Source organism: Polistes dominula, unplaced genomic scaffold (assembly GCF_049000335.1).
Source record: "Polistes dominula isolate Pdom_NZ unplaced genomic scaffold, Pdom_raw_medaka contig_16, whole genome shotgun sequence".
NCBI lineage: Eukaryota > Metazoa > Arthropoda > Insecta > Hymenoptera > Vespidae > Polistes > Polistes dominula.
In genome coordinates this window covers 3878340-3904535 of record NW_028301040.1, presented here as the reverse complement: position 1 = coordinate 3904535, position 26196 = coordinate 3878340, and the positions used below count along the sequence as shown (strand labels likewise).

General features: G+C 28.3%; 3 protein-coding genes across 10 annotated transcripts in view; all 3 read right to left on the bottom strand.

Moving 5' to 3' along the window:
• Amph (amphiphysin) overlaps window positions 1–4823 on the bottom strand; it is a 33880-nt gene extending 29057 nt beyond the window's left edge. For 2 of the 4 annotated variants that reach the window (XM_015317944.2, XM_015317947.2), the window contains exon 1: window positions 4476–4823. In XM_015317944.2, coding sequence (XP_015173430.1) covers window positions 4476–4544 — 69 coding nt within the window. In that variant the 5' untranslated portion in view covers window positions 4545–4823. The remainder of the gene's footprint in view (window positions 1–4475) is intronic. The other 2 variants (XM_015317948.2, XM_015317945.2) reach the window with 2 other exon arrangements.
• Window positions 4824–8636: 3813 nt separating this feature from the next.
• Mapmodulin (acidic leucine-rich nuclear phosphoprotein 32 mapmodulin) lies at window positions 8637–18278 on the bottom strand. Of its 2 annotated transcripts, none has more exons than XM_015317965.2 (8): window positions 18138–18278; window positions 11632–11775; window positions 11415–11534; window positions 11224–11336; window positions 11030–11130; window positions 10888–10952; window positions 10684–10804; window positions 8637–10454 (listed from the first exon to the last, which is right to left on the bottom strand). In XM_015317965.2, exons 1-8 carry the CDS (start codon window positions 18183–18185, stop codon window positions 10393–10395), a joined length of 774 nt encoding a protein of 257 aa, XP_015173451.1. In that variant the 5' UTR covers window positions 18186–18278; the 3' UTR covers window positions 8637–10392. The 2 variants fall into 2 exon arrangements, with proteins under 2 accessions (XP_015173451.1, XP_015173453.1); XM_015317967.2 differs by having other exon boundaries at window positions 10696–10804.
• LOC107064900 (uncharacterized) lies at window positions 18138–25885 on the bottom strand. 4 transcript variants are annotated; one of them, XM_015318085.2, is made up of 5 exons: window positions 25575–25885; window positions 25300–25484; window positions 23531–23689; window positions 22094–23114; window positions 18138–22015 (listed from the first exon to the last, which is right to left on the bottom strand). In XM_015318085.2, exons 2-5 carry the CDS (start codon window positions 25474–25476, stop codon window positions 21129–21131), a joined length of 2244 nt encoding a protein of 747 aa, XP_015173571.2. In that variant the 5' UTR covers window positions 25477–25484; window positions 25575–25885; the 3' UTR covers window positions 18138–21128. The 4 variants fall into 4 exon arrangements, with proteins under 4 accessions (XP_015173571.2, XP_089030793.1, XP_089030794.1 ...); XM_089174667.1 differs by having other exon boundaries at window positions 18138–23114; XM_089174668.1 differs by lacking the exon at window positions 25575–25885 and adding an exon at window positions 24420–24827 and having other exon boundaries at window positions 18138–23114; window positions 25300–25441.
• Window positions 25886–26196: the final 311 nt, after the last annotated feature.

Genomic DNA, 26196 nt, shown 5'->3' with positions numbered 1-26196 from the left:
TTTGTTTGAAAAAAAACAAAAAGTATTGAGCTTAATATAGAAATAATATCTTAAATAATAATATATAAATAAATTATATATATATTTATATATAATATTAATATATTATATAAATAATATTATAATTAATATAATATTAGTATTATAATTTTATTTATATTATTATATTTTCTTATTATTATTATTTTTTTTATATTTTCTTTATTATATTATATATTATTTATATATTATATATATTTATTATACTATATTTTATTATTATATTTATAAATATATATATATAATTTATTTATATATTTAATAATAAATTTATATATAATAAAATTTAAATATAAAAGGGTTGCTCAAAACGTCTCTACATGTATAATTTCATCATTTAACATAAAAATAAAAATAAACTCACCAAAACCAATTAGATTTTAATTTTTAATATTTAAAATCACTTAAATAAATCTATCTAATTCTAATTCTATTATTAATATATTTAATTCTTTTAAATCTCATACAATTGAATGTGTAATGTACAAATATCTTTATTCTTTTCTCTATTTATTTATTTAGAATTCAATGGAAACCTTGAAAAAATTCAATGTTGTTAGATCAAAAAGACCACTAAAAAATAAGATGATAAATTCTAATATATTATACGAGATAACGGAATCTGAAGTATTATAAACTATGTAAGAGGTAAGGTATAAGGTAAAAGGTAAGATCTTTTCTTGCGTTAGCATCGGGTTTATATACTGAAACTCGATACATAGATGAACTTTCTTCGCCTCGAGTCGATAGATCCTCGATTAAAAACCGTTTATTCGGCACATTTCTTTTTTTTCCCATATCCTATTCTAAATTCCTACCTTATACTTTTAAATTGTCAGTTTAAAGGGCTAAGAACTCTTGCAGTTTTTTTTTTTTAAATTTAATGAAAAATTTAAATCGAATATTCAAAATGAATACTTGAATTTTAAAATTATTCAAAGACTTTTGATCAAATCTGTAAGATCTTTGAATAAATTATTAAACATTAAAAAAAAAACATCATAATTTTCATATCGGACACCGTGTATATAATTTGATAGACATTCTATAGAAGTTATGGTATACGTATCGTTAAATCGTAACTTGCACACAGATCGTTCCTAAACTATTTTCGAATTTGATGATTCCTGGTAAGATAAACTAACGTTACATGCACTAACGTCAAATAAAATTTGAGATTTTTTTTTCTTTTAAGTCAAACATTTTCTAACGAAGATCTTCCAATCAAAGATGTGCAATTTTTTTCTCAATTATATGAACTACAATGATTATTTTTTTTTTTTTTTTTAATACTAAAGTTCATTATATATTTTATGAATTGATTTAAAATTATTTAGACCAATCATCAGACAGGGCTACAGTTGTTGTTTTCATTGGGTTCATCAAGTTTGAAATTTTATTTAAATTGATTGAAATTATTTGGACTCAATCAGACAGGACTGCAATTTTTGTTTTCATTGGGTTCATCGAGTTTGAAATTTTACACAAATTGATTGAAATTATTTGGATCAATTAGATAATTGGAATGTATTATCTATTGTTAAATATCATCTAATGAAGTTTAATAATTAATTTAGAAATATGAAAGAAAATATTCTTTCTCATGATATTAAAGTTAATCTTTCGAACCTTTTGGAGTTCGACACCGTTCTTTCGTTTCAATGGGAGAGAAGTAATCCCGTCATGGAGATACTATAGACCGGTTCTACCAGATAACTTTGTATATTACCTTTGGCTTCTCAAGGCAGAACTGGACACCTACAAATTGTACAATCAAATATCTATCCATCCATCTTTTTAACTAATTTTAGTTCATTTCTATTTTATTGTTGTTATTTAACTTTCGTTGAAAAAAATTTACAAACAAAAAGTTTGCATTTGCAAATTAACTGATTATACATAAATAATAATTTAATTATATAATAATTAAATTAATATAATATAATAAAGTATATTTATAATATAAAAATAAATATTATATAATAATTAAATTAATTATCAATAAAATTAGAAATAAAAATTAGAAAAATTAAAAAAAATAAAAATAAATTAACTGATAGCAAAAATTATGTTATAAAAATAAAATTACATTCTGATAAAATTTAAAATATATCTGTAAAGTGTTTTTATGTTTATTATTGCATTGCATGCACTTCTAAATGTCTGTGTGCGTGTTCATATTATTACTATTATTATTAATTATTATAATAATTCAAATCCTAATTATCATTGCATGAAATGAAATCTATAACTCATTCAAAAATAACAAAAATTCGCGCAATTCTCTGATTGGTCCAAAAACATTTAACCAAAGAAATCTGAAATTTCATTGGACGTTAGTGCGTGATGTTAATTTTAATTAAAATTAATATACTACAAACAAATTAAAATTTAATAATAAATAAAAACTAATATATAATCTAACCTCGAAATAATGTTTCATTAAAACTTAGCTCACACATTTATAATTCAACATTTATAATTATTTTTTCTGTTCCAAACGAACACTTTGTATAATTGGTACAAGGTCTCGTAAAATCTTACGTTTAAAAACATTCCGATTGATCGATAGAAAGTCTATGACGTTTTTTTCATAGAAAATATTTCATCCTTGTAATAACATTGGAATTATATATGAAACGTTTAAAAAAAAAAAAAGAAAAGAAATACTAAAAGATAAGATTCATAAAGATAAATTCACTTTCGTTCAGTCGTGTCGATTCAAATTACACGTTCGTTTTCGTTCGAATAAATCGATCGGTATGATCTACATCTTACATTAGAATATCCGTTCAAAATACCTATACCACTTGTTACACAACGAAATTAAACTCATAAAAATGATACCAATAATAGAAAAAAAACCAATTTAAATTTCCCGCAAAAAAAAAACGATTTAAATTTCCCGCTACAAATCAGTCATGTCTATTTTTTTATTCTCAAACTAAATAAATTACAAATATTACCAATTAAATAAAACACAGTCCACAAATAAAATTAACATTAAATTAAATTTCAAATTCCTGTAATCTCTAAATTGTGAATAAGTCAAAATTACATGAATTAAATAAAGAAATAAAACACAACAAAAAAAAAAAAAGATTAAATAAACTTGTTAAAAGGTTGAGACGCTCTATTTGTGTTTCTCTTATCACCTTTTATCTAAAAAAAAATTATCTAAATGTAATCATTACTTAAAAAATAATAGAAAGTATAAGTGTAAAGATGTAAAGGGAAGTATTTTATTTCTTTTCACTTATTTTTTTTTCTCGACTATTATAATATAACGAGCGTTTTATAGTCAACATCAAAAGATCATAAAGGGGTAACAGATAATCCTTGTCAGGTGACATGCGCAGAAGCAGAAGTAGAAGCAAAAGCTATCAATTAGCGTCTTGGTAATGCATTTGGCTTACTAAGAAAAATAATAGAAGAATACCTAGAGAAGAGAAAAAAAAAGAAAAAAAAAAGAAAAAAAAGAGAAAGAGAGAAAATAAAATGGATAGACAAAAAAAAAGATATGTGCGTGTATCAAAGTAATAAAACGTGAAAGAAGATGGAAAGAGACGAACCAAGAGTTGCATAATTGTCATTTTAAACGAAACGCCGGTATACAAGTGTGCTGGTACATATTTACTGATTATATAAGACACCTTCGTGCCTTCTTACGGACACGAAATTGCGACTCTCCGAGAGAGAAAGAGTAAGAGAAATAAAAGAACTAAATCTAACCAAACCAAAACAATAATAATAATAATATTATTGATAATAATAATAATAATAATAAAAATCAAATATCAACGTCAACAGAATAACGATCGTTCAGAGTCCAACTTCGTACTTCTTGCTTCTTTATTCACATACGAATAAACGTGTACGTGTGTATATACGAGGATGGATTGAAAAGCATCAAGCTTTTACTCTTTTTTCAAAAGTTTAATGTTTACAGTCGAAAAATAAAAATAAACTAGATAGAATAAAAAAATAGTTTCTATGTTAGGTTGAAAAGTTTTCACCACCATCTACGTATATATAAATCCTAAAAGATCTTGTCTCTTTCTTTCTCTCTCTCTCTCTCTCTCTCTTTTCGGAAAAAATGAGAGAGGTTATAAAGGTATGCGAGTCCTCTCACATACATACGATACGTAGAATGCATCGGGAAAGATCGTGTAAAATCGCAAGAGAGTGCAAGCGAGATAGAAAGAGAAAAAGAAAAAGAGAAAGAGAGAAACAACGATATTAGCAATTCGTTACATACTGTTCGCAGTAATCGCATACACACGAGTTTTTATTATACTTATACAATATTTAAATGTATATTTACGTATGCATATATGTCATATATATTCATTCACATACATACATACATAAATAGATTTATTAATGTTTGAAAATATAGGTTAAGTCTCCTATGTAAAAATGAAATGTAAATTTACCTTCTCTTTCGCTCTACCCGCGTGTTTTTGCACTGTCTTCGCAATCAGCGCTCCTTTACTCTCGGCCATCTTCGTCCTCGACACTCGCCTTCGTATATGATGTTTATATTAATGATGATGATGATAATGATGATTGTGTAGTGATGGTGTCAACGACGAGGTTATTTCTATCTCGTTTACCGCTTTATATAACCTCTTTATTTAACGAATCACTAAACTCTAATCCGAATATATCGAAGACGAAAAGAGCGGAAACGAATCAGTTCCGCAATCTTACGAACGTACAAACACACGGACGGAGTCGCGAGGAGACACTGACGACCGTCAAGCACGAGAGTTCTCGCGCCGTGGCCATGTTGACTATTGTAACTTCAAAACTCACCGCTTGGCGGCGTTCCTGTTCTCTCGAACGTATCAACCAATAACGTATATTGTAAAAAGTATACCCCGTTCTTCTTCGTAACAATTCGGATTATTTAATTTTCTTATTGTTTTTCATTTTTTTTCTACGGAATATAACAGAATTTTATAAATATTAAAGTCAAACCTCGGATTGCGAGTAATTTACAAGACTAACAAAAAATTTTGATTTTATATCTTGATATATGAGCAGTACGATTACGCTTGGTAAACGTCAAGCGTATTCGTAGTAAATAAAGTGCGGATTAACTTGTTTAATTTTTACTTAGCATTTTGTATTTTATATCATTTTTATTGTGGAACGTATTATCTGATTTTTTATTACATATTTCTTATGACGAAATTTGCTTTAATATACGAGTACTTTCGATTAGACGCAAATTTTTTGGAATTGATTATGCTTGCAAACCAAGGTTTCATTGAATTTCTTCTTATATATTATATAGGTGTATAATAATACATATCAATTTTTGATTAAATTAACTCGAATGAACGATTATATATCCTAATGACCAACTTACGAAGCTACAGGATCTTCAATTAGGTCATCCAGCACTGTCCACCATACAGGAGAATCAAAACAATCTGCTTGGCATTTAATAGATTTTTAAATACTATTGTTTTATTTAAAAAAATAAAAACAAGTATATTAAGTTATGCTATTGAATCCCCACGAATACGTTCCTGAAGTATTGGTCGTAAATATAAAACAATAATCGAACAAACACGTTAATAAATGTACTAACAAAGTATTGCAAAGAACGAATAAAAAATAAAAACAATTACATATTATATCAATTAATTTAACTAACAATAAATGAATTAAAAAAGAAAAGAAAGAAAGAACAGAGAAATACAAAAGGGGGTTGTAACAACGAAGATGGATAACAGAAAAAGTACAGTAAGTATAATAGAATAGTGTGGTAACGTCACACATCGGGACTCTCAATTAAATTGATTTGTAAAGGGTTTTATTAATAAATTATTTTTCTTGTTTTTTTTTTTTTTTCAATGATCTTCTGGAGGATATTACTCGAAATAAACAAACGTGTTATATATAATAAAAATCCACTTCTCAACAACGGAACAGAGGATAGCAGATGATACACAGATTTTAATATATATATATATGTATACATATACATATATATGTATAGAATAAGAGATGAGATAGACAAATTCTCCTTAAATTTTTAAATGGTCTATCCAAAATCGCAATTGACAAAAGTGTATGTTGTGTACGCACGTGTAAAGTTATGTGTGTATGCGTGTGATGTATGTTGAGAAAACGTGTATGCCTGTATGTATATATTTGTTGCGGATCACGCGCGGAATGTTTTCTCTTCTTTTTTTCTTTTTCTTATTTCTTTTAATAATTACATATTTATCAATATTAATTAATTATAATTATAATTATATTATCATTATATTATTATTATTATTTTTATTATTATTATTTATATATTATATTATATTATATTATTTTATATTTTATTATTTATAATTTAACTTTTATCCTCTTTGTCCTTTTTTCTTCTGCATCTTGTTGTTATTTTTATTATTATTATTTATAAGTTAAATTGTGTGTTTGTGTGAATATTTTTAATATATATATATATATACATATATCTATACGTATATGTATATGTATATGTATATGTATATTTCGCACATCATTCTTCGCGCGAGCCGCAATTTATAAATTGCAGATCGGGAATATTTTATATTTAGTTTCTTATTTATTTTATCTTTCTTTCTTTCTTTTGAATATTTTTTTCTTCCTCATTGTTATTTTTTTGTTTACTTGTTTTTATTATTATTATTATTATTTCTTTTTTTTTTTTTTTACTTTTGGACCTGTACACACGTCTCATATATACTCATTGTACCTAATATAAATTTGCTTTAGTCTTGGTAAAATTGGATAAGGCCATAACCAAACTGGCGACAAAGAGGCGCCAGATCCTCGACTCTCTATATTCATAATTTTTTTTATTTTTTTTTTTAATTTTTTATTTATCTCTCTCTCTCTCATTCTTTCTTTCTTTTAATCTCTCACACTCTTTCTCTACTTGTGTTACACAGTCTCATTATTAACTACATACAATCTTTCTCACATCTGTGTGTTTGTTTTATTTATTTTAATTTTTAACTCATTCGTAATTTTAATTTTAATTTTTATTTTCATTTTCATTTGTAAAGGACAAAGATTTTCCCATTTTTCCTGTCTTTTTGTATTTTGCAAATATTACTATTATTACATCGAGAAAGTGCGAAAGCACGAATGCAAATTTTTCATTTCTTTCTTTCAAAATCACACACACACATATATAAATATATATATATGTATAGGCAATAATTTAATAATTAATATGATCTTATAAATATTCATTATCTTTCGCACTTATGGTAATAAAAGAGAAGTCTCAGCACAGTGGTAACATTAGAGACAGGAATTAAAGGCGAATCATCATCATTATCAACATGATCATTATCATTTATATTTATTATTATTATTATTTATTCGTGCCACATATGTATTTATTACGACGCAGTCGATCTCTTGATAGAAACCGTCTGTTGTAGGATTTTCGGAGATCTCATGTTCGCATGAATAATTTTATTTATTTCTATATATATATATGACTTAACTGGTAATTACGAAAGGGGTGGGGTCTATAAAATTTAATTTATTTTATTTTTTCTTTAATTAATTTATTGCGTTATTTATATGGCAAATGACTTAATTATACGAATTACGCAATAAACTAATTCTATTGTTAATTTGTAACATTTAGATCCCACATTTTCCTAATCACCGACTTGTATAGTAATAAATCTACAAAATAATATATATATATATATTTATATATATATTAATTGATATCATGTAAAAAAGAAGAGAAAACAAATTCGAAGAAATGGATCGTTGAGTTGCAAAAATGGGGTAAAGGGTTGATATTGAGTTGGAGGGATTGTTCGGTAAAAAATAAATACACTAGTAAAAATGTAGTATTACGTAAAAATACACGTTTGTTGTGAAAGAAACTTGATCGACAAAAAAAAACCACTTAGTTTTATATCGCTCTCAACCTTTATTATTATAACTATTATTAATAATATTTCACTTATTGAACGCGTTAACATATGGAAGAGTAAAAAGTAGGAGATTTTAAGAGGGTAAGAGGGGTAGTACAAGTAAGAGGAAGGGCTAGAAAATAAAAAAATTCATAAATAAAAAATAAAAATGATAATCTCATTAATTATACCGAAATTATTATCGAAATATTCTTTCGAAGATTTGATTTATATTATTATATCGATGCAGGCCGTATGATGTGATTTGAATATATGTTTGTTGTTTATTTGTGTGATGTGTATACGCTCATGTGTGTTTTGTGTGTACATCATGTGTATTATTACGCATAGTATATTCTGATTTATATATTTAAAATAAAATAATTTCTTTTATTTTATTTATTTTTTTCTTTGCTTTCTTTCTGTTAGTTATTGTTGATTTTTTTCATTTTTTTTTTTCATTTCATTCCTTTTATATGCATTGCATTATTTGAATTCGAATGATTATCGAAACGCACGTACACAAATACATAAATACATACGTAATTAAGTGTTCGTGAGAGAAAAAGACAACGTGACCAATTTATTTTTTTCCCTTTTTCTTTCGTATTATAAATCGTTACGACATCATTGTTTTTATTATAAACATAGTGTTAATCTTGATTTTATTTATTTTTTTTTTTTAAGTCTGATTAAATCGTCATCGAGAGAATTGTTGTCGTTAATAATTTTGTTTCTTTTGACAATGATTAATAAAACGCTCGAAAGCTTTCATCGTTATCCGAGTGATAAGAGAAAATATAAATATCTAATGTTCTTTTCTTTTATCATTATCATTATCATTATCATTAATAATATTATTTTTGTTTATTTTATCACTATCATTAATTTATCATTAACATTATCATTATCATAATTATTTTCTTTCCTCGTAAAAGAATTTCACTTCCGTGAATTCGTATATATATGTATGTATATTATTTTTTTCTCTCTCTTTCTCTGTATATATGTATATACATATATATATTTACGAATAATATTTGTATTGTGAAATGTGTTACGAAGCTCGATTAGAAATGAGCACACAATTTTATAATAATATAATTATCTTATATAATCCAAATTACTTTTTTTTTCTTTTTTTTAATCATTAATGTAACTTTTGTTATCCTTTTTTTTTACATTCATTCGTTCATTTTTCATTTATTTATTATTTATTTAATTATTTATTTATTTTCTGTTCCAAAAATCATCACAAGAGATAATGCATCATATAGATCAAACATCATCTCTCTAATTGTGTATGGTTGTGTGTAAACCTGTACAAAAGTTGTTCCTCGTTTACTCTCTCTCTCTCTCTCTCTCTCTCTCTCTTCTTTCACTCTCTCTCTCTCACTCGCTCTCTCTCTTTCTCTCGTTCTTTCTTTCTCTCTCTCTCTTTCTCTCTATACTTATATTCATGTTACAATATATAATAATATTAATAATAATAATGTATATTTAAAATGTAACTTATATAACCTTATTACTGATTAACGATGATGACTGCATTCCAGCGTGACCAGCCTTTGGCCGATTGGAGCTAACAGACAAATATGCTCCTTCAAGTGTAAAACCACCCTCGTGTTCTTGTCTTGATCCCCTTACTCTCTCCCCCACCCTTCCTCCCAATCTCCTCTCTCTCTCTCTCTCTCTATTTCCATCTTCGAGTTCTGTGTTAATTATCAAACCATCATCCCATTTCCCTGATCTACCCCATCCACCCATACGCATTATGCAACACCACTAATACTCTAACTATATACTCTATATAAAATATCGTTAGTATAACTAAAACGTGCTGTGTCTAGCTGGAATGCAGTCCTATTTTAATTATTTTAATGTTATCATAGTTATTATAAATTCCATTTCACATTATATAGCCATCCTCAAAATTCTAATTCTTCGTCTTGTTTTCTCATCATTAATCTGCGTTAAATCTGTTTCATCTAATATGTTGTCTCGTAATTTTGTTTTTTTGTTCTCTTCTTAATCCTGTTGCTATTGTTTCTTTCTTTCTTCTACTCTTTCATACTTTCTTTCATTTCTTCTTTTCTTCTTTATTTTTTGTTCACAAACAAAATGATTATTCAGTCAATAATTTATCAATAAATTCATCACACCACTACTATAACTGTAGTCTCTCTCTTTCTCTCTCTTTGTCATTGGTCGGTCAATTTTACGTTTGATTTCCAGCTGTGTTTTTTTTTCTTCTACTCTCTTTCTCTCTTTCTCTCTCTCTCTCTCTTTCTCTCTCTCTCTCTCTCTCTCTCTCTCTCTTTCTCTTTACCATGTGTTGTAATTATTGTTAATATTTATAAGAATTTTACACTCATTTAAAAGCAATATCAGATGCCAGTTCTTCTTTTCTTAGGATTCTCTAGTTCCCGGACTCCCCGTCTTCGTGTTTTCTTTTCTTTCCACGAACTTGAGAAGCTGCTTCTAGATAAAGAAAAATAAACTTTTTGAAAATTATCGAAGTCTTCGCTGGAATGTAGTTATGTTATGTGCACATTCATTATGGAATCAATTTAAAATAAGTGATTTGGTAATAACTACAGGTTACTGAATGTTCAACAGCAAAACAAAATCCAAATATCAGAAGTGGTATTGCGACCATTTTAAAATAATTCCTTAAAGAGATGTGCATATTATAAAATAATATTTTTACCTTGTTCCTTACCTTGTTCAAGTTCAAATATATTATAATCATAATCATCTACCTCCTCCTCCTCCTCCTCTCCCTCTTCCTCTTCCTCTTCACCCACGTAATCTTCCTCGTCGCTTTCGTCCTACGATGAAAAAAATTACAGTAAGATTGAATTTGTATAAATCTAAAAGTAAATCTTTGGAAAAAGAAATATCTGAAACTTGCCTCAAGGTTATTCTGATAGACTGCAGCTAAACCTTTCAAATAACCGTCTTCTTCTTCGTCGGAAACTGTAAAACAACATTAAAATAATACATTATTTTATTCTCATTTCTGTTATAGTATAGCTAAATCATTTTTTACTCACCATCCTCACTATCTTCTTCATTCACCTCTCCATCTCCATCTTCGTTACCATTAACTTCGTCATCGTCTGTGTCTTCAACTTCATAGTCATCCTTGTCGAAACTAAAATTATATAGACAAGTAAAGGAATATTTTCCTTAATTGGAGAGTATCTAAATAAATAAAATAATAAATTATTATACTTTAATATCGTACCCATCTAAATATCGTAGATTCGGTAAAAGACTAAAGATTTTCTCTTTGTAATTATCAACATTTGTTACTTCATTGTTAAAGAGATCTAAATATTTCAAATTCTTGAATTCCTTCTGCAATATAATACAAAAATTATGAATATTATTATATCAACAAAATATATCATATGCACATAAACAAAAATAACTTACCAATGGTTGAATGGTGTCAATATCTTTGATTTTATTCCCACTAAGATTAAGATGATTTATTTGGGGACTCTGATGCAAAAGATTTAAACCTCCAGAAATCCTGTTGTCGCTTAATTCCAGCTGGACAAAAAACAAAATATAATGAAAATGTAATATGAAATATAATACATACATAGAAAGATATAAATAAATTTTATATTGTGCAACTATTATTTACCTTTTTTAAATTGGGTAACTTTGGAAAACCTTTTAGGCTAGTAAGACCCACATTGATAAGACTCAATACTTCTAAAGCGACAAATTCATCAGTCAGGCCAGCAATAAGTGTACTTCGACAATTGTCCAATACCAAATCTTTGATCTAGAAAAAATAGAATACATATTTTACTTACTATATGAAAACAAAAGAAAATAATACTAATAATACACAGACATAATCCCATTAGAATAAAATAAAATAAAATAAAATAAATAAGTTTTAGTCGTTGGTATTCGAACGACCGATAAGCTTTCGCGGGAGAAGATGGGCTATTTTATTGATCGGAGAAAGAGAGAGAAGAGAGAAAGGCAAAAGAGGGTGCACAAGAGAAGAGGGTGGAAGAAGAGAACGAGGAACATAACGGAAAGGAGTAGGTAATGGAGAAGTAGGAGTAAAAAGGGTCTGTAAGAGAAGGAAGGAAGGAAGGTAGGTAGGCAGAAAGAAAGGGGTATATGAAGGGATCGAATGAGATGTAATATGGGGAAAAGGAGGCAAGGAAAGAGGGGTAGAAAGCAAGCCGCGGAGAATGCATATAGTAGTGCGTCGTTGTCCTCCTCGTCCTCTCTTTCTCATCTTATTTAGCGACATGAGGGAACAGCCGGCACGCGTTGCTAACGAATCCGCGTATTTCCTCCTTAAGAGCAAAAAACAAAAACATAGACAAGGGAGGATGTGCTACTTGACTTTATTATATACAATATATTCATTCTTTCGATATTCAATAAAATATAACAAACAAATAGCTTAAATGTCAACGTCACAAACAATGATTTTTTCAAAATTCCTGCCAGTTTCCCCCGAATTAGAAACAATTGAAGTTTTATTTAAAAATAACAAAACGTGTTATCTTATAGATTGGAATATTTATGAAAATAAATTAAAAATAGTTCTCTTTATTTTATTTTATTTTATTGGGATCGGAAAAAGTTAAATTGACAAATATTTATTAGGAGTATAGACGGAAGAAGAGGTGTTAAGTTGCGCGGGGCATTTAAAGGGACATCTACATCACTAGTATCATTATCATCATCATCTACGTCACAAGGAACATGCGTAAGAGCAAAACGCCCACGCGCGCGTCTTCGAAACGCATGCCGGGTTAAAGAGATCTCGAATATTTCGAAGAGGAACAACACTAGTGTCTAGGTGTTGCATACCATACGTCTCTCATCGATATATGTCAAAATAAAATGTTAAATAATTTTCGAGAAGTTAAATTTTGATCTACGTAAATAAACATGAAGAATTTTTATTCCACCCCTTCCTCCTTCCAAAAAAAAAAATAAGGAAATAAATAAGGTATATATTTTAAGTATTATGTATGTGTGTATATATATACATAAGCAGATGCAATTTGAGCGCGTCGATCGTCGATGATCGTCACAACTATATGGCGGTCGAATGGACTCGTCCAATATGGCCGCCGCCATACAAGCGGCGATCGTTGACACGTAATAACAACGACGACGACACGTCGACGATGACGACGAGGCAACAGCAGCAACAAGGCCACACCACCGAATAATAATTGACATTTTACACGTGTTCTTTTATTTCTTTTTTACGTTAAAAATTTGATACGATTGAAAATAAAACGAATAAGTATTTTGATTGAGTAAAAATTAACGGTTGCAAGCAACGGTAAGGGATCAAGTCTGAAAGAGAACACTGTACAATTCGACGACGACGCAGCAACAACAATGGCGACCGTGAATTGGTGCGTCACTTTTGTATGTGTGTAGTGCGCGCGTTCGCACGTGTGTGTGTGCGCGCGCGCACCTACCCATTTCTAGTTTGTTCTTCACGACGCTCGTGTACGTTCTTTCACCGGTGTGTGTGGGTGTATACCGGCCACCTCCTCGCCTCGTGGTTTTTCTCTCTTTCCTTTTCTCTTTTTCTTTTTCTTTCTCTTTTTTACCGTTCTCGATATAATTGATTTATATAATACTACGCAACCACACCAGGATGTGTACGTACAAACAAAAAAACATGTAACTAAATATATTTATTAATTTTCCAGATTCTCTTTTCCCTCTCTTCCTCTTGTAATTTTGTCTTTTCACTGCTTATATATAACCTAATTTATTTTATTTTATATTATTTTAATGCCTTAATTGCAATCTGATGGCACACCTGACAAAGAATATTCCACCATATTTAATTTTTACTCCAATTTCACGTGCTCTAATTTTCGATTCCTTTTTCAAAAATTACGAAAACTTGGCACACCCGATACAAACAAAGAAAAACAATGTTATACATATCTTTTAATACCCCCTTTTTTTTCAAATTCTAATCCAACATTATCTAGGTTCTTTTGCTCTATTTTTTCAAAATTTACCGAAAGCTGATAAGCGTATAAAAAAAGAAAAAATAATCGTCCATATTTTTTTCTCGATATCAATTCTACCGATTGGTATCGATCGATACGACAGATTAAATGTGAAAATAGTAACACATGTCCTTCGTGTCGTAATACATAACCTGATTATAAATTATATACTTATTATATACATATTATTATTATTATTATTATTATTATTATTATATGCTAGAATTAAAACAAGAAAAAAAAAGTAATATGTAAATTCAAAAAGATTATTTATATATTGATGAGAAAGATGTTCTCAAAAAGAAGATCGAAAGTTTTCGAAGTTCACGACATGGACTACGACGTGAAACGTAAGTACGTTGTGATGATTATAGTAAGCTCAAGGTTTCACGTCTCTTTTATATACTATCGACTCCGGAACATATATTCATTCTCTCTCTCTCTCTCTCTCTCTCTCTCTCTCTCTCACCTCTCTTTTTCTCTCTATTGCATAATACACATATCCATACATATGTTTGTTATGTGTTATATACATAGTATTATCTATGTTACTCGTTGTAAAATTAACAATAATAATAATAGTAATAATAATATAACAAAAACATCAATAATAATAATAATAATAATAATAATAATAATAATAATAAAATTATTTACGAGCTGGTGGAACGCCTGATAAGAGACTTGAATGATCGTCCATATTTATTTCTTTTTACTCCAATTCCGTTTCCTAATTTTTGCTTTCTTTTTCTAAAATTACGAAAAATTATAAATAATATTAATATCAAATATTATTATTATTATTATTATTATTATTATTATTACAAATAAAAAGAGTACCAAAATATGTCTACGTGTTCACATATGTTGTGTCACACGTAACCTCAAAAAGAGACACCATTTTGTAAATTGGACTTTATCGTCTTATCATTAAAAAAAAAAAATAATCATAAGAATAAATGTCATCACGAAAAAATAGATATAGAGATAGAGAGAGAGAAAGAGAAAGAAAAAGGAAGAGAGAGAGAGAGAGAGAGAGAAATAATGAAAGATAGAGTGCAATATCGTCGTCTTATGTCGTCGTAGGCGACGATGGTTGGTAGCAGGAGCGGACACTGTTATGGTTAGCCGGTTTGAAAAGAAGGGCTGTATTACGTATTCCGTTCTAACATGACATACAAATACTCTCCAAGTTGTAACACTCTAACCATATCACGAAAATTATAAGACAATTTTAATCTATTCCAACGATATTTTGTTTTTTGAACTATCACTGTAATTAAATGGAAAATCAAAACAAAAGATAATATTATATATCTGTTAACGTAAATAATATTTTAACAAAGTATTTAACGAATTTTAATAGATATATTTTAAATAATTAATTTATCCAAAAATGTAGAAACGTTTGACATCATTTTTGTATGATTTGTTAAGATTAATAAATAAATATTTTTAGAAATATACAAATTGTTCATTTTAGAATAATTAATTTAATCTGACATATATATGCTATGACGTTACACCTCAGAAATGGATTCAGTTGAATTTGTTTGAAATGACGAGTAAACAAATTTTGTTCGATCATCTAAATTTTCTGTCACAATAGATTTGAAACTTTCTTATTTTCATTCTTTAATTATTTTTCTCTTTAAAAAAACATGAAAGTAAATATATGTATATCGTTCTACTACTATTACTCGCGTGCCAAACGTCACGTTCTTCTCTTTCTCTCTCTCTCGGAAGAAGTATTACGACAATCGTGGTGGTCCTACAAACCGTTTAGGGTCAACAAACGAAAATTGAAGAAGATGACGATGATGCACTCTGGTGGAAATTTTAGAAACTATAAAAAGATAAAAAAAACAAACAAAAGAAAAAGGGTTTTTAAAAATGTGAGATCGATGTAATCAAAAGAAATAAAATGTATGAGTTTAAAAAAAAGAAAGAGAGAGAGAGAGAGAGAAAAAAGAGAGAAAAATAAAAAGGTATAAAAATAGAAAAGAAGAAGAGGTAAAAGAAATAGAAATAGAAGTAGAAAATAGTTTCTTATCTACGGAATAAACTAGCAACGCGCATTTTAGAAAATTTGTTTCTTCGATAATCCGCCATTAGGAAAGTCAACGCGACGCACTTATCACTACACGAGCTATAATATATATGTATGTGTGTGTATACGCGCGTGGTAAATATAGAAAGAAATAGAGATAGTTTTACAAATTAGTAGTACAATTGACAAATAACGTAAAGAAAATAGAAAAAATATATGTAATAAAAAAACAAGAAGAGAATAAAATAAAAATAAATAAACTATTACTACGAGCGCCGGCGTGTGTTTGTCCATCGATTAAACACATTTTACTTTCCACGCGCCATACGTTTCACAAAACACAAACACACACAACTTAACGCGCACACACGTAGAGAGAAGTAGAAGAAGAAATAAATGCATAACTTAAAACGACAATGTGACGTTGTCCGTTCTTTTTACCTCGAGAAATATTATTCATGAGAAAACATCATTCCATATATATTATTATTTCGTCTAATTATTATAAAAATGATTAGAAAATAGAAGGGAAGAGGGAAAATGAATTGAAATTAAATGAAATCGAATAAAGTGAATTCTATCATATTCGGAAAAGTTCGGGGAAATGTAAGCAAGTAATTGGTCGAAGGAGTTCATTCGGTTGGACTCGATCGACCAATCAACGGCCGCTCTCTACGCCGATTTTTCTCACGCAAATGGCCGATCGCGTTACGCGCCGATACTACTAAGTAAGTATATATATATATAAGTAAATAAGTACTATGACCGAACTAATGAGGTATACGTAATACATATGTAAATATACATAATAAGTATTTTTGAACACTTAGCTAAATGTGTTTTATCTTATTAAAACAAATAAAACAAACAAATGAATAAAAATAAATTTAAATTCAAGGAATTTCATTCAATAAAATTTAGTAATAAATACATAAATAAATAGAGAAAGAAAAGATATATATATATAAAAAAAAAGAGAGAGAGAGAAGCATACGTAGAAAGTAAAGAAAATAGAAAAGAAAAGAAAAATCACAAATAAAAAAGAGAAAGATAGATAGAAGGAGGAATATATATCGAAAAACATTGGTGTTCGTTCGAGAGGGAAGCGGCACGCCATGCTTGTCGTTCCTCGCGTCTCGTTGGCACAGTGAAAAAAAAGAGAAAGAAATAGAAAACAGATATTACAGATGGAAAAAAATACAAGAGAAAGAGAGAGAGATAGAGAGAGAAAATCTCATGTCGGTTAGCAGCAGCTAGGAGACGCTTTGTCGGCGCTCGCTCTTCGAGACCGACCGTGAAGCCACGCGGTCAGAAGCGGCGAACTAGTCACGAGAAAACACTGTGCTTTGGTTCTTTGCATTCTCCAAAGTTAAAGTTGAGGATAAAAGACAGAAAGAGAGAAAGCTAGAATCTTGTTGAGAGACCATGCTCTTGTTTCTCTATAATAACAAGATGATTACTATGATGACAATTATGAAAACAACAACGACGACGATGACGATGATCACGATATGATGATGATGATGATAGTGATGGTGGTGATGGTATTGATGATGAAGTTGATGATAATGATGATGACGATGACGATGATGATGACGTTGACGATGACGACGACGAAGACGATAATATGATGATGATGATGATGATGATGATGATGATGATGATGATGATGATGATGATGATGATGATCATTGCAATATCACTACAATGACGACGAAGACGAGAATATTCGTATATAACTCTATCTTTCTCTTTCTTTCCTACCAAACATCTACTATATCTGTTTTTCACACGTAAATCTCTCCTCGAAATTACACGCACATATCATCATTGTGATCATCATGATCATCATGATCATAAAGAAACACATAGTATATCGTGAACAAGACCATGTTTCTATTTGATTATCTTTCTATTTCTATTTTACACGCTTTAGGTTAAACACATTTGGTAAATATATATGAAAAAGAAAAAGAAAAGAAAGGAAGCAACGTAAGGCACGCAACGCAACGCAACGTAGCGCAGCACAATGCAACGCAACGCGCAATAAAATAAATATGTAGTTTATTAAATTCGGCTTACGTCGGCAGGTTTTCTGCCCCGCTTCTCAAGATGAATCCGCTTTTCCATGACCGGTAGATCCTCTTCTCTTTAATAAATTTCCTTAACACCAGCTCTCTCTCACTGCACCTTCTCTTTCCTGCGTCGCAACAACTACCCGCAACCTTGCTTTCAAACCGGGAATATGACGGACGGACATCCACGGTCGGTCACTACCACTCGGACAGAGCTACCAGAGTTACTGTGGAGCCAACCCAACGGCGGTTCGATTCTGTGCCCTAGGCCCCTATACTTCTCTTCCACTCTTTCTTTCTTTCTATCTTTCTATCTATCTATCTATCTATCTATCTATCTATCTATCTATCTATCTATCTATCTATCTATCTATCTATCTATCTATCTATCTATCTATTTCTCTTTCTTTCCTTCCTTTCTTCTTTCTCTATCTATCTTATTCTCCCTTCTCACCCTCTCTTATTCTTTCGGCCTAACATTATCTCTTTTCATCGAAACTCTGTCTCCTTTTTACTCTTAAGTACGGAGTAATACTGGTCCCCCACGCGACACCAGCCGACAAGGTGGGAAACGAACACATGCTGGAACTACTTTCAAAACCACCAATCACCTATCTCTGTTCTCGTGCCCCCCTGATTGACGCGACGCCTAGCAACACAATTCACGTACTTTCAAATTCTCTATATTTCCTTTTCTCATTTGGCGCACTTTTTGAATTCTCTTATTGTTATTTATCTAATCTTATTTTGTTTTCGAACTTTGAACAACAATTCATCGAACCTTACGATTTATGATACGAATATTAATGTGATTATATTATTTGTCTTTTCTTTTTTCTTATTTTTTCATATAACTATCTTTTCGAATATAATTTCAATCGAATTCAATTTTATTTCGAATTTTCGATCGAATGACATAATCGTTCTGATCCATTGCGGTCTATAATCATAATTTGTATTTTTTTTATATTTTTTTCTGTAATCAATAAATGTAATCAATAAAATGTAAATTTGATCTGTAAAAATTTGTCGATCAAGGATTATTGTAGGAAATGTTGAGGGGAAAAAAGTAAATAAATCTATCGAACGTTATCCTTTGATTTTGATTTGAAATATTAGCAATTCCTACGTCCCTGTGTATACGCAGTTGATTCCTCACGAAGGGTTGAGAGATCAATATGCGCTCATTGATTGCACCGATAGCTCTACTGCGTCGGCTTCGTTCTTACCTTCTTTCTTAACCGTTAGATACGAAATACCTACTTACCTATCTACTATTTTACATCCTAACATACATTTCCATCTGATTTACATCGTAAATATTTTCGATATTAATTTGACTATTTTAGTTCCTAAAAAAACAGTAATCATCTTGTTTTTTTCTTTCAAATTATCAAATGCATTCGAAAAATTAATTGAAATACAAATTGTTTTCTACGTTATTGTCATAAGATAGGATTATCTTTTGTTTGTTTATTTATTTTGTTTGTTTTTTGTGAAACAATATACCATTGTCGGTAATAAATTTCCATAAGTTTCTAACCTCTAATTTTTAAACTCGTTTATGTCTTTGAAACGGATTAGTAGAACTAAAAGGGTATTCGAACATTTGTAAGTATTCATCTTGTCGATATAATGTATATGCATTATGTTATCTATAAGATATATTATTTTAGGATGATATCTAACGATAAGATTGAATTATATGAAATTTTTCATATTTAATATGAATTTAATATATATTAATATCGAATTAAGATAAAACGTTAGTTTATTAATGGTTATATTTTGAAATAAGATTGTTAATTGACCTTACACTGAAACGTAGTATTGTATGACTAACTGTAAAAATAGATTCTCGTTGATTAATCGTCATCTTTCTTAAGATTTATCAACTTGGGCACTGCTATTTCAAGTGCATTATAGGATTTCAAATTTAAAGATAAAACAATAATATTTTTTGAAATCGATTTAACTGAAATTCTAAAATTTGGATTAACTAAATAAATAAATGGAAACTCTATTTTATTTTGTAAAAAAATATTGTGCATTTATGCATATACAAATTTATTGTAAATATTTGTATATCGTGTAAAAAATAAATCAAACGATTGGATTTAACTTACAAAATATCAACAATTTTAGGAAAAAAACTTCAATTCATTTTATCTCATACATTAAATCGTTAAATAGTTTGAAGAAAATGAAATTAATATTTTTCATTTAACGTTAAAGATTTAATTTTGTATTTTTGTCGTATCACAAATTGAATCTTTTCTTCTTGTTTTAAAAATGAATTACAACGCTAAAATGGAGTATAAATGATTATAATCTAATTATTTTTATCAACTAAAAATTATTTTATATTAATACAGCAAACAGTATATTTCTAAACTCATTAACTTTAAATGAATATTATTTACAATACCGTGTTTCGAAAGATCTTGTTTGCCAAAAAAAAAAAAAAATATAAACGATAATGTATGTAATAAAATATATATACAAAAAAAAAAAAGAAAAGAAAAGATTATTTACAAATGTACGATTATGCTTACACATACATAAATCATTAACTTATACAATAGTAATTATATTACTTAATAAAATAAACGCTTGAGATAATCGTAGTTTGACGACGATGAAAAAAATTCGAAAATTTGTATATATTTATTATTTACATTACATTATTTAATTGTGAGCTCTTCAATGATTTATTTTTTAAATAAATTCTTTACATAAGTACTGACGGATGATTCCAATAAAATTATGAAGTGAAATAAAATTTAAAAGAAAAAAAAAATGAAAAGAAAATTAAAAGAAGAAGAAGAAAAAAAGAAATTTATAGATAAAAAGTTCAATTAAATTACATAAGTAAAATCTTTGATTTTGTACATCGTCTCATAATGCATTGTATGCATTACGTAAAAAAAAAAAAGAAAAGAGAGGATTAAACGCGTTCGAAATTTTAAATTTGACTAAAAATCTGGATTAATGTTTGTCATTGTCTATTTACTAAGGTCTCCGAACTTAAACCAGTAATATGATCAGTAAGAAATTTTTTACGTTTAATATACTGTGAAGGCGCTGCTCTTATTTGTATATGACAAACAGTGTTGGTTTTGTCATCCTGAACAATGCTCTTTAAATTTGTCTTCTTACCTAAGACGTTAGATTCCAAAGAGGAATTTTTTCGTTTGTGATGATGATAATGATAATGATGATGAGGATTATTTATTTCTTGTTTCACTGGTGCAAAAAACGAGCGAGTTTTACGTGGTTGGTAATCTGGTGTTGCTTGCATCCTTTCTAACGCTGTACGCAAAGGTAACAAACCAACCGCAAACGGGATTTCACCGTTTGGTCTGTAATCGGTTAAATCCATGATACCACTGCTATGTTCCATGATATCCGACATATCACCCCATAAAGCTCGATTGATTTGACCTACATTGTTTTGTTGGAAACCAGACGACAATTCCATGGAAATGTTCATCTTATCTATGTTGTCATCGACCGTCGTCATTTCGCACTTAACTTTGTTACTCGTTTTAGATTTTGAATCGGATTTATTAATGGTCTTCTTGATTTGAGTTTTGGAAGAATTTTTGGTAGCATGTAGATTGTTCAAACATTTTCTATTGTCTCGTGTAATGTTATTGACGTTTTGATCCATTGCTTTTCGACCACTTTTCTTTATCTTACGTTTTCTTTTAGAAAAAGATTCCATTTTGCTGGGAATATTAGTTTTATCTAAAAGTTTCTTGGTTACTATAGATTTTTTTAATGTTATAGCATTGTTGGTTAAATCTTCACTTTCTTGTTGGTTCAATCTAACGCTTCTCCTAAGAACCGGTTTTTCTATTTGTTGTACTTTGTCGTTTATGACTTGAAAATTAAAATCTTGTTTATTAACATTATTTTTACTTATATTAAAGATATTAGTATTTTCATTAAAATCCTTACATTTCATTAAAGATCGTTGCTCATTTATCATACCTTCTGCCACAGATTGCATATATTCACTATCTAAACCAAAAAGATATTCAGCACATTCCATATCCAGGGGTGTTAATAGTGTAACCGGTATACTATTACTAGACTGCACATCCGATAAATCAATAGAATTAGTAGAAGATACTGCATTGGTATCATTTGGTACCAAATTGTTTAGGTGTGTTAATTCATCCTTTGTATTGATCACTGGTTTTCGCTTTTTATGTGTATAAACTTTGATACATTTACCTATTTTATCAGGCGTATTATCGATCACATTTTGTGCGACATCTAATTTAATATCTTGGGCACACTGCGGCAAGGTTGCTGAATATTTCTTAGATACTGTTAAATCTAAAACATCACAGCACTGTTCATATAATAAAGGTTTAACTTCTATATCTTTATCTAAAGTTTCATCATTTATCTTAACATTATTCATTTTTATATAATTATTTAATCTTTCCTTATCGTGTATTAATTTATTATACGATTCGTCTTGAATATTTTCTTTATGATCTTTCATTAATACATTTTCTATTAAAGAAGGTTCTACTGTTTCTTTACTTAAATCTAAAATTTCCTCATTTGTTTTCATATTACTCATCTTTTTATGATAATTCTCTAAACTTTCTTTGTCGTTTATTAATATAGCACACAACTTATCTTGTGTATTTTCTTTAAAACCTTCCGTTAATAAAGTATTCGTAGTATTATTCTGTTGTATGTTGTTATTTTCGCTATCGTACGAATCTTCGTATAACTCGTGTTTAAAAGTATTATCAAAATTATATTTTGTACTAGTTAGATCATTTTTTGCGTTAACGTAACAATGTTTTTCAACGTTATTATTATTATTATTATTATTATTATTATTATTATTAATATATGATTCGTTATCACTTTTATGCAATTGAGTTACACTTTCAGTAGTGCTGCTATAATTTTGTGTTTTCATTACCGTGTCTATTATACATGCCAACTCCTTTATCTAGATAAATGAAAAAAAAAAAAAAAAATATTAGTTAATATTAGTAAAATAAATAAGACATAAATATATTATTTATGAACGGTTGACACGAATCTTGATTTTTCATTTTTTAAACGAAAATATGGTAAACATAAATCAACGTTATTCAAAAAGATTAAAACATTTAGATTTATAACCCAGCTATAATTTTTAACTCATAAGATTTAAGATTAATAACTACCATATTAAAAATTATTATTAGCTTAATCAATAATTTTGCACTAATCAATTTTTAATCAAATATTTACAATAATTTAAATAGTATCATATTTTATTGTGTATTTATATTTCACATATAAATCACAAATGCATGGGAATCAAGATTCAATCAATAATTCACAATATATTAATTAATTTAAATAAATAAAACTATTTACTTTAAAAAGTTTTGAGGCAGTTAACAAGGATGGCAAATTTTCATGAGATATAGTCGTTCCTCCTCGATACATAAATTCCACCATCGCCTTCAATACTTTAAAACTTAAATCTCTGAGTAAGATTATAGGTTCATGTCCCAGGTCTTGTTGCAGGATTTCCTATAGTATAAAATAAATAATGTTTTAATAGCAATAATCATTTACAATTATTTTAAACAAATAAGGATTATTATTTGACTATAAATATTATAGAAAAATTATTCATGAATATATTATAATTTCTCGCATATATCATTTTAATCCCTTACACTATAATTTAACACACATGCCAAAAAGTCTATGCTATATTTCGTGCTACTTTTTATGTTTGGTCTGTAAGATTGATTCACTATGATTAGGATTCGTGTTTGGGTCACAAAGTATATTAAGAAGAATCTCATGCGTTGTTATAGTGCAAGAGGTTAATGATTCATCTTTTACGTTGATATATATATGCAACTTAATATTATTTAATTTAATTATATGATACGTTAATATTTTTATATTTGAATGAAATACCCATAGATAGATTGACGATAATAAATTCTCTGTACGAAATAAAAGTTATCCGAAATCCTAGAAATGATTGTTTTATTATAATTTCTACTATCCTATACAACACAAAAAGAAATTTGTTTAAACGTGTGTATATATATACACATATATATATTATTTGACGATAGAGAAAGAACTTCATGCAAGTTGTGCTTGAATATTTACATCTAATCGATATTATATCGATAAATAAAATATAAAACATGTGCACGAACACCCTTAAATAAAAACGCATACTTTGATATGTACGTTTGTCGATTATATCCCTAATTTATGTAAGTTGGTTACTTAATACCTTTCAAAGGAACTGCTGTTCTTCAAAAATGTGAAAAGTATGCCCCACCAAACTCAGTTTCCTCAAATGTTTGTAAAGAAAAATAAATTTCCAATAGACAGGGCTTTCTTTAGTTTATATATGAATTTTCTATAACCCCTGTAAAATTGGTCTACCGTAAATATTTCTGCACATATTCTAACGTCGCAGTAAAGAGAGACAGAGAGATAAAGATAGAGAGAAGAAGAGAGTATATATATCTGCGTTCTTATAAAAATATATTTTATCTTCATAAGAACTTTATATACTGAATATGTTTGAACATATATATATATATATATGGATGTGCATATATTCGGTCCTTTTATACATCAAAATCCCATGGTCGGTTGCAATGAAACATTACTGGTTTGCTCAAAATAATATGAACTGAAATTCATATAAATTTTACATAAATACAGAAAGAATTTTGTATATACAAAATGTGAGAAAAAACGTACAAATTTTTGTCAACTTGTTTATAAATAATGAATGAAGATAATGCAATCGATTACACGGATAAAAGAATATACTTTGAAGAAAGAATTGATGCGATAATGATCATAATATTTAAAAGCGCATTAATGTTAATACGCATGCGAAGCTAATTCAAGTTCCTACCTAATTTTACTACATAACTTAATATCTTTCTTTTTTGTTTGCATTTATAAACATATACCATTAAAAGAATATATGTATATTTTTGTTAATAGATCAACAATTAAACTTCTGAAATATGAATTACTTTTTACAATTGTAAAGATATTATTAGATAAGGTTATGAAACTCAGAAATCAAACGAGACAAGATATTATATAGAATACATTAAAAATTCTATGAAATAATAATTGTATCGATTTACCTCAAAGTACGTGCTATTGGAAGCTAAAACCACTTTATGAACACGAAGCTTTTGATCTTCACACACAAGAGTAACGTCTACGAGTGCCTGACTTGCCAATAATCCATTGAATCTTTCGGTTACATATCCTGCATGGCCTGACCATTCCAGGACACAATTATTAGGATTTTCAACCATGATTACAACTATGAAGAGAAATTTATTTTTATTAATTTTTTATTTGTTCACAATAATAAATTAGAAAATGTATTAAAATAATTGTTAACCTCACTTACCTATTAAAATTATTTAATATGAATATCAATCAAAATGTTGATTTCCCTCTGTCTCGTATAGATTGAAAAAAACCACGAAATTGTTTGATGAGACGTATGTGATCGACTAAATTTGTTGCATTCCAATATGTCTCACTTATACATTTTTTAACGATATTCATTAAACAATGCTGAGCTAAATTACTTTCTAGGTTTATTACTTTACAAAACATTGGTTTTACGAATGCACGAGAAAATGCTTATCTTATTTGTTGCAGTCTTCTAATCAAAATTTAGCCATCTTAGTTCGTATTATTACATACGCTATTATAAACATGCATTAGCGATATACATGATACGAAATAGAATCGATTATTTGAATCGAGATGTAATCCAGAAATTTCTGTATTCAATTTAAATATTATAATGGAAAATGATAAATATATTATTATTATTATTGACATATTAATAATAAAATAATATATATATATATATATATATATATATATATAATTTCATTTTTATTTATATTTTAATATTATAAATAATAAAACAATAATTACTATTTTTATGATTCGAGAAGACTAGTGAAAGTGTGACGACCAATCACAGCGTTCGATTAATCGAACCTAGTTTATTGTTC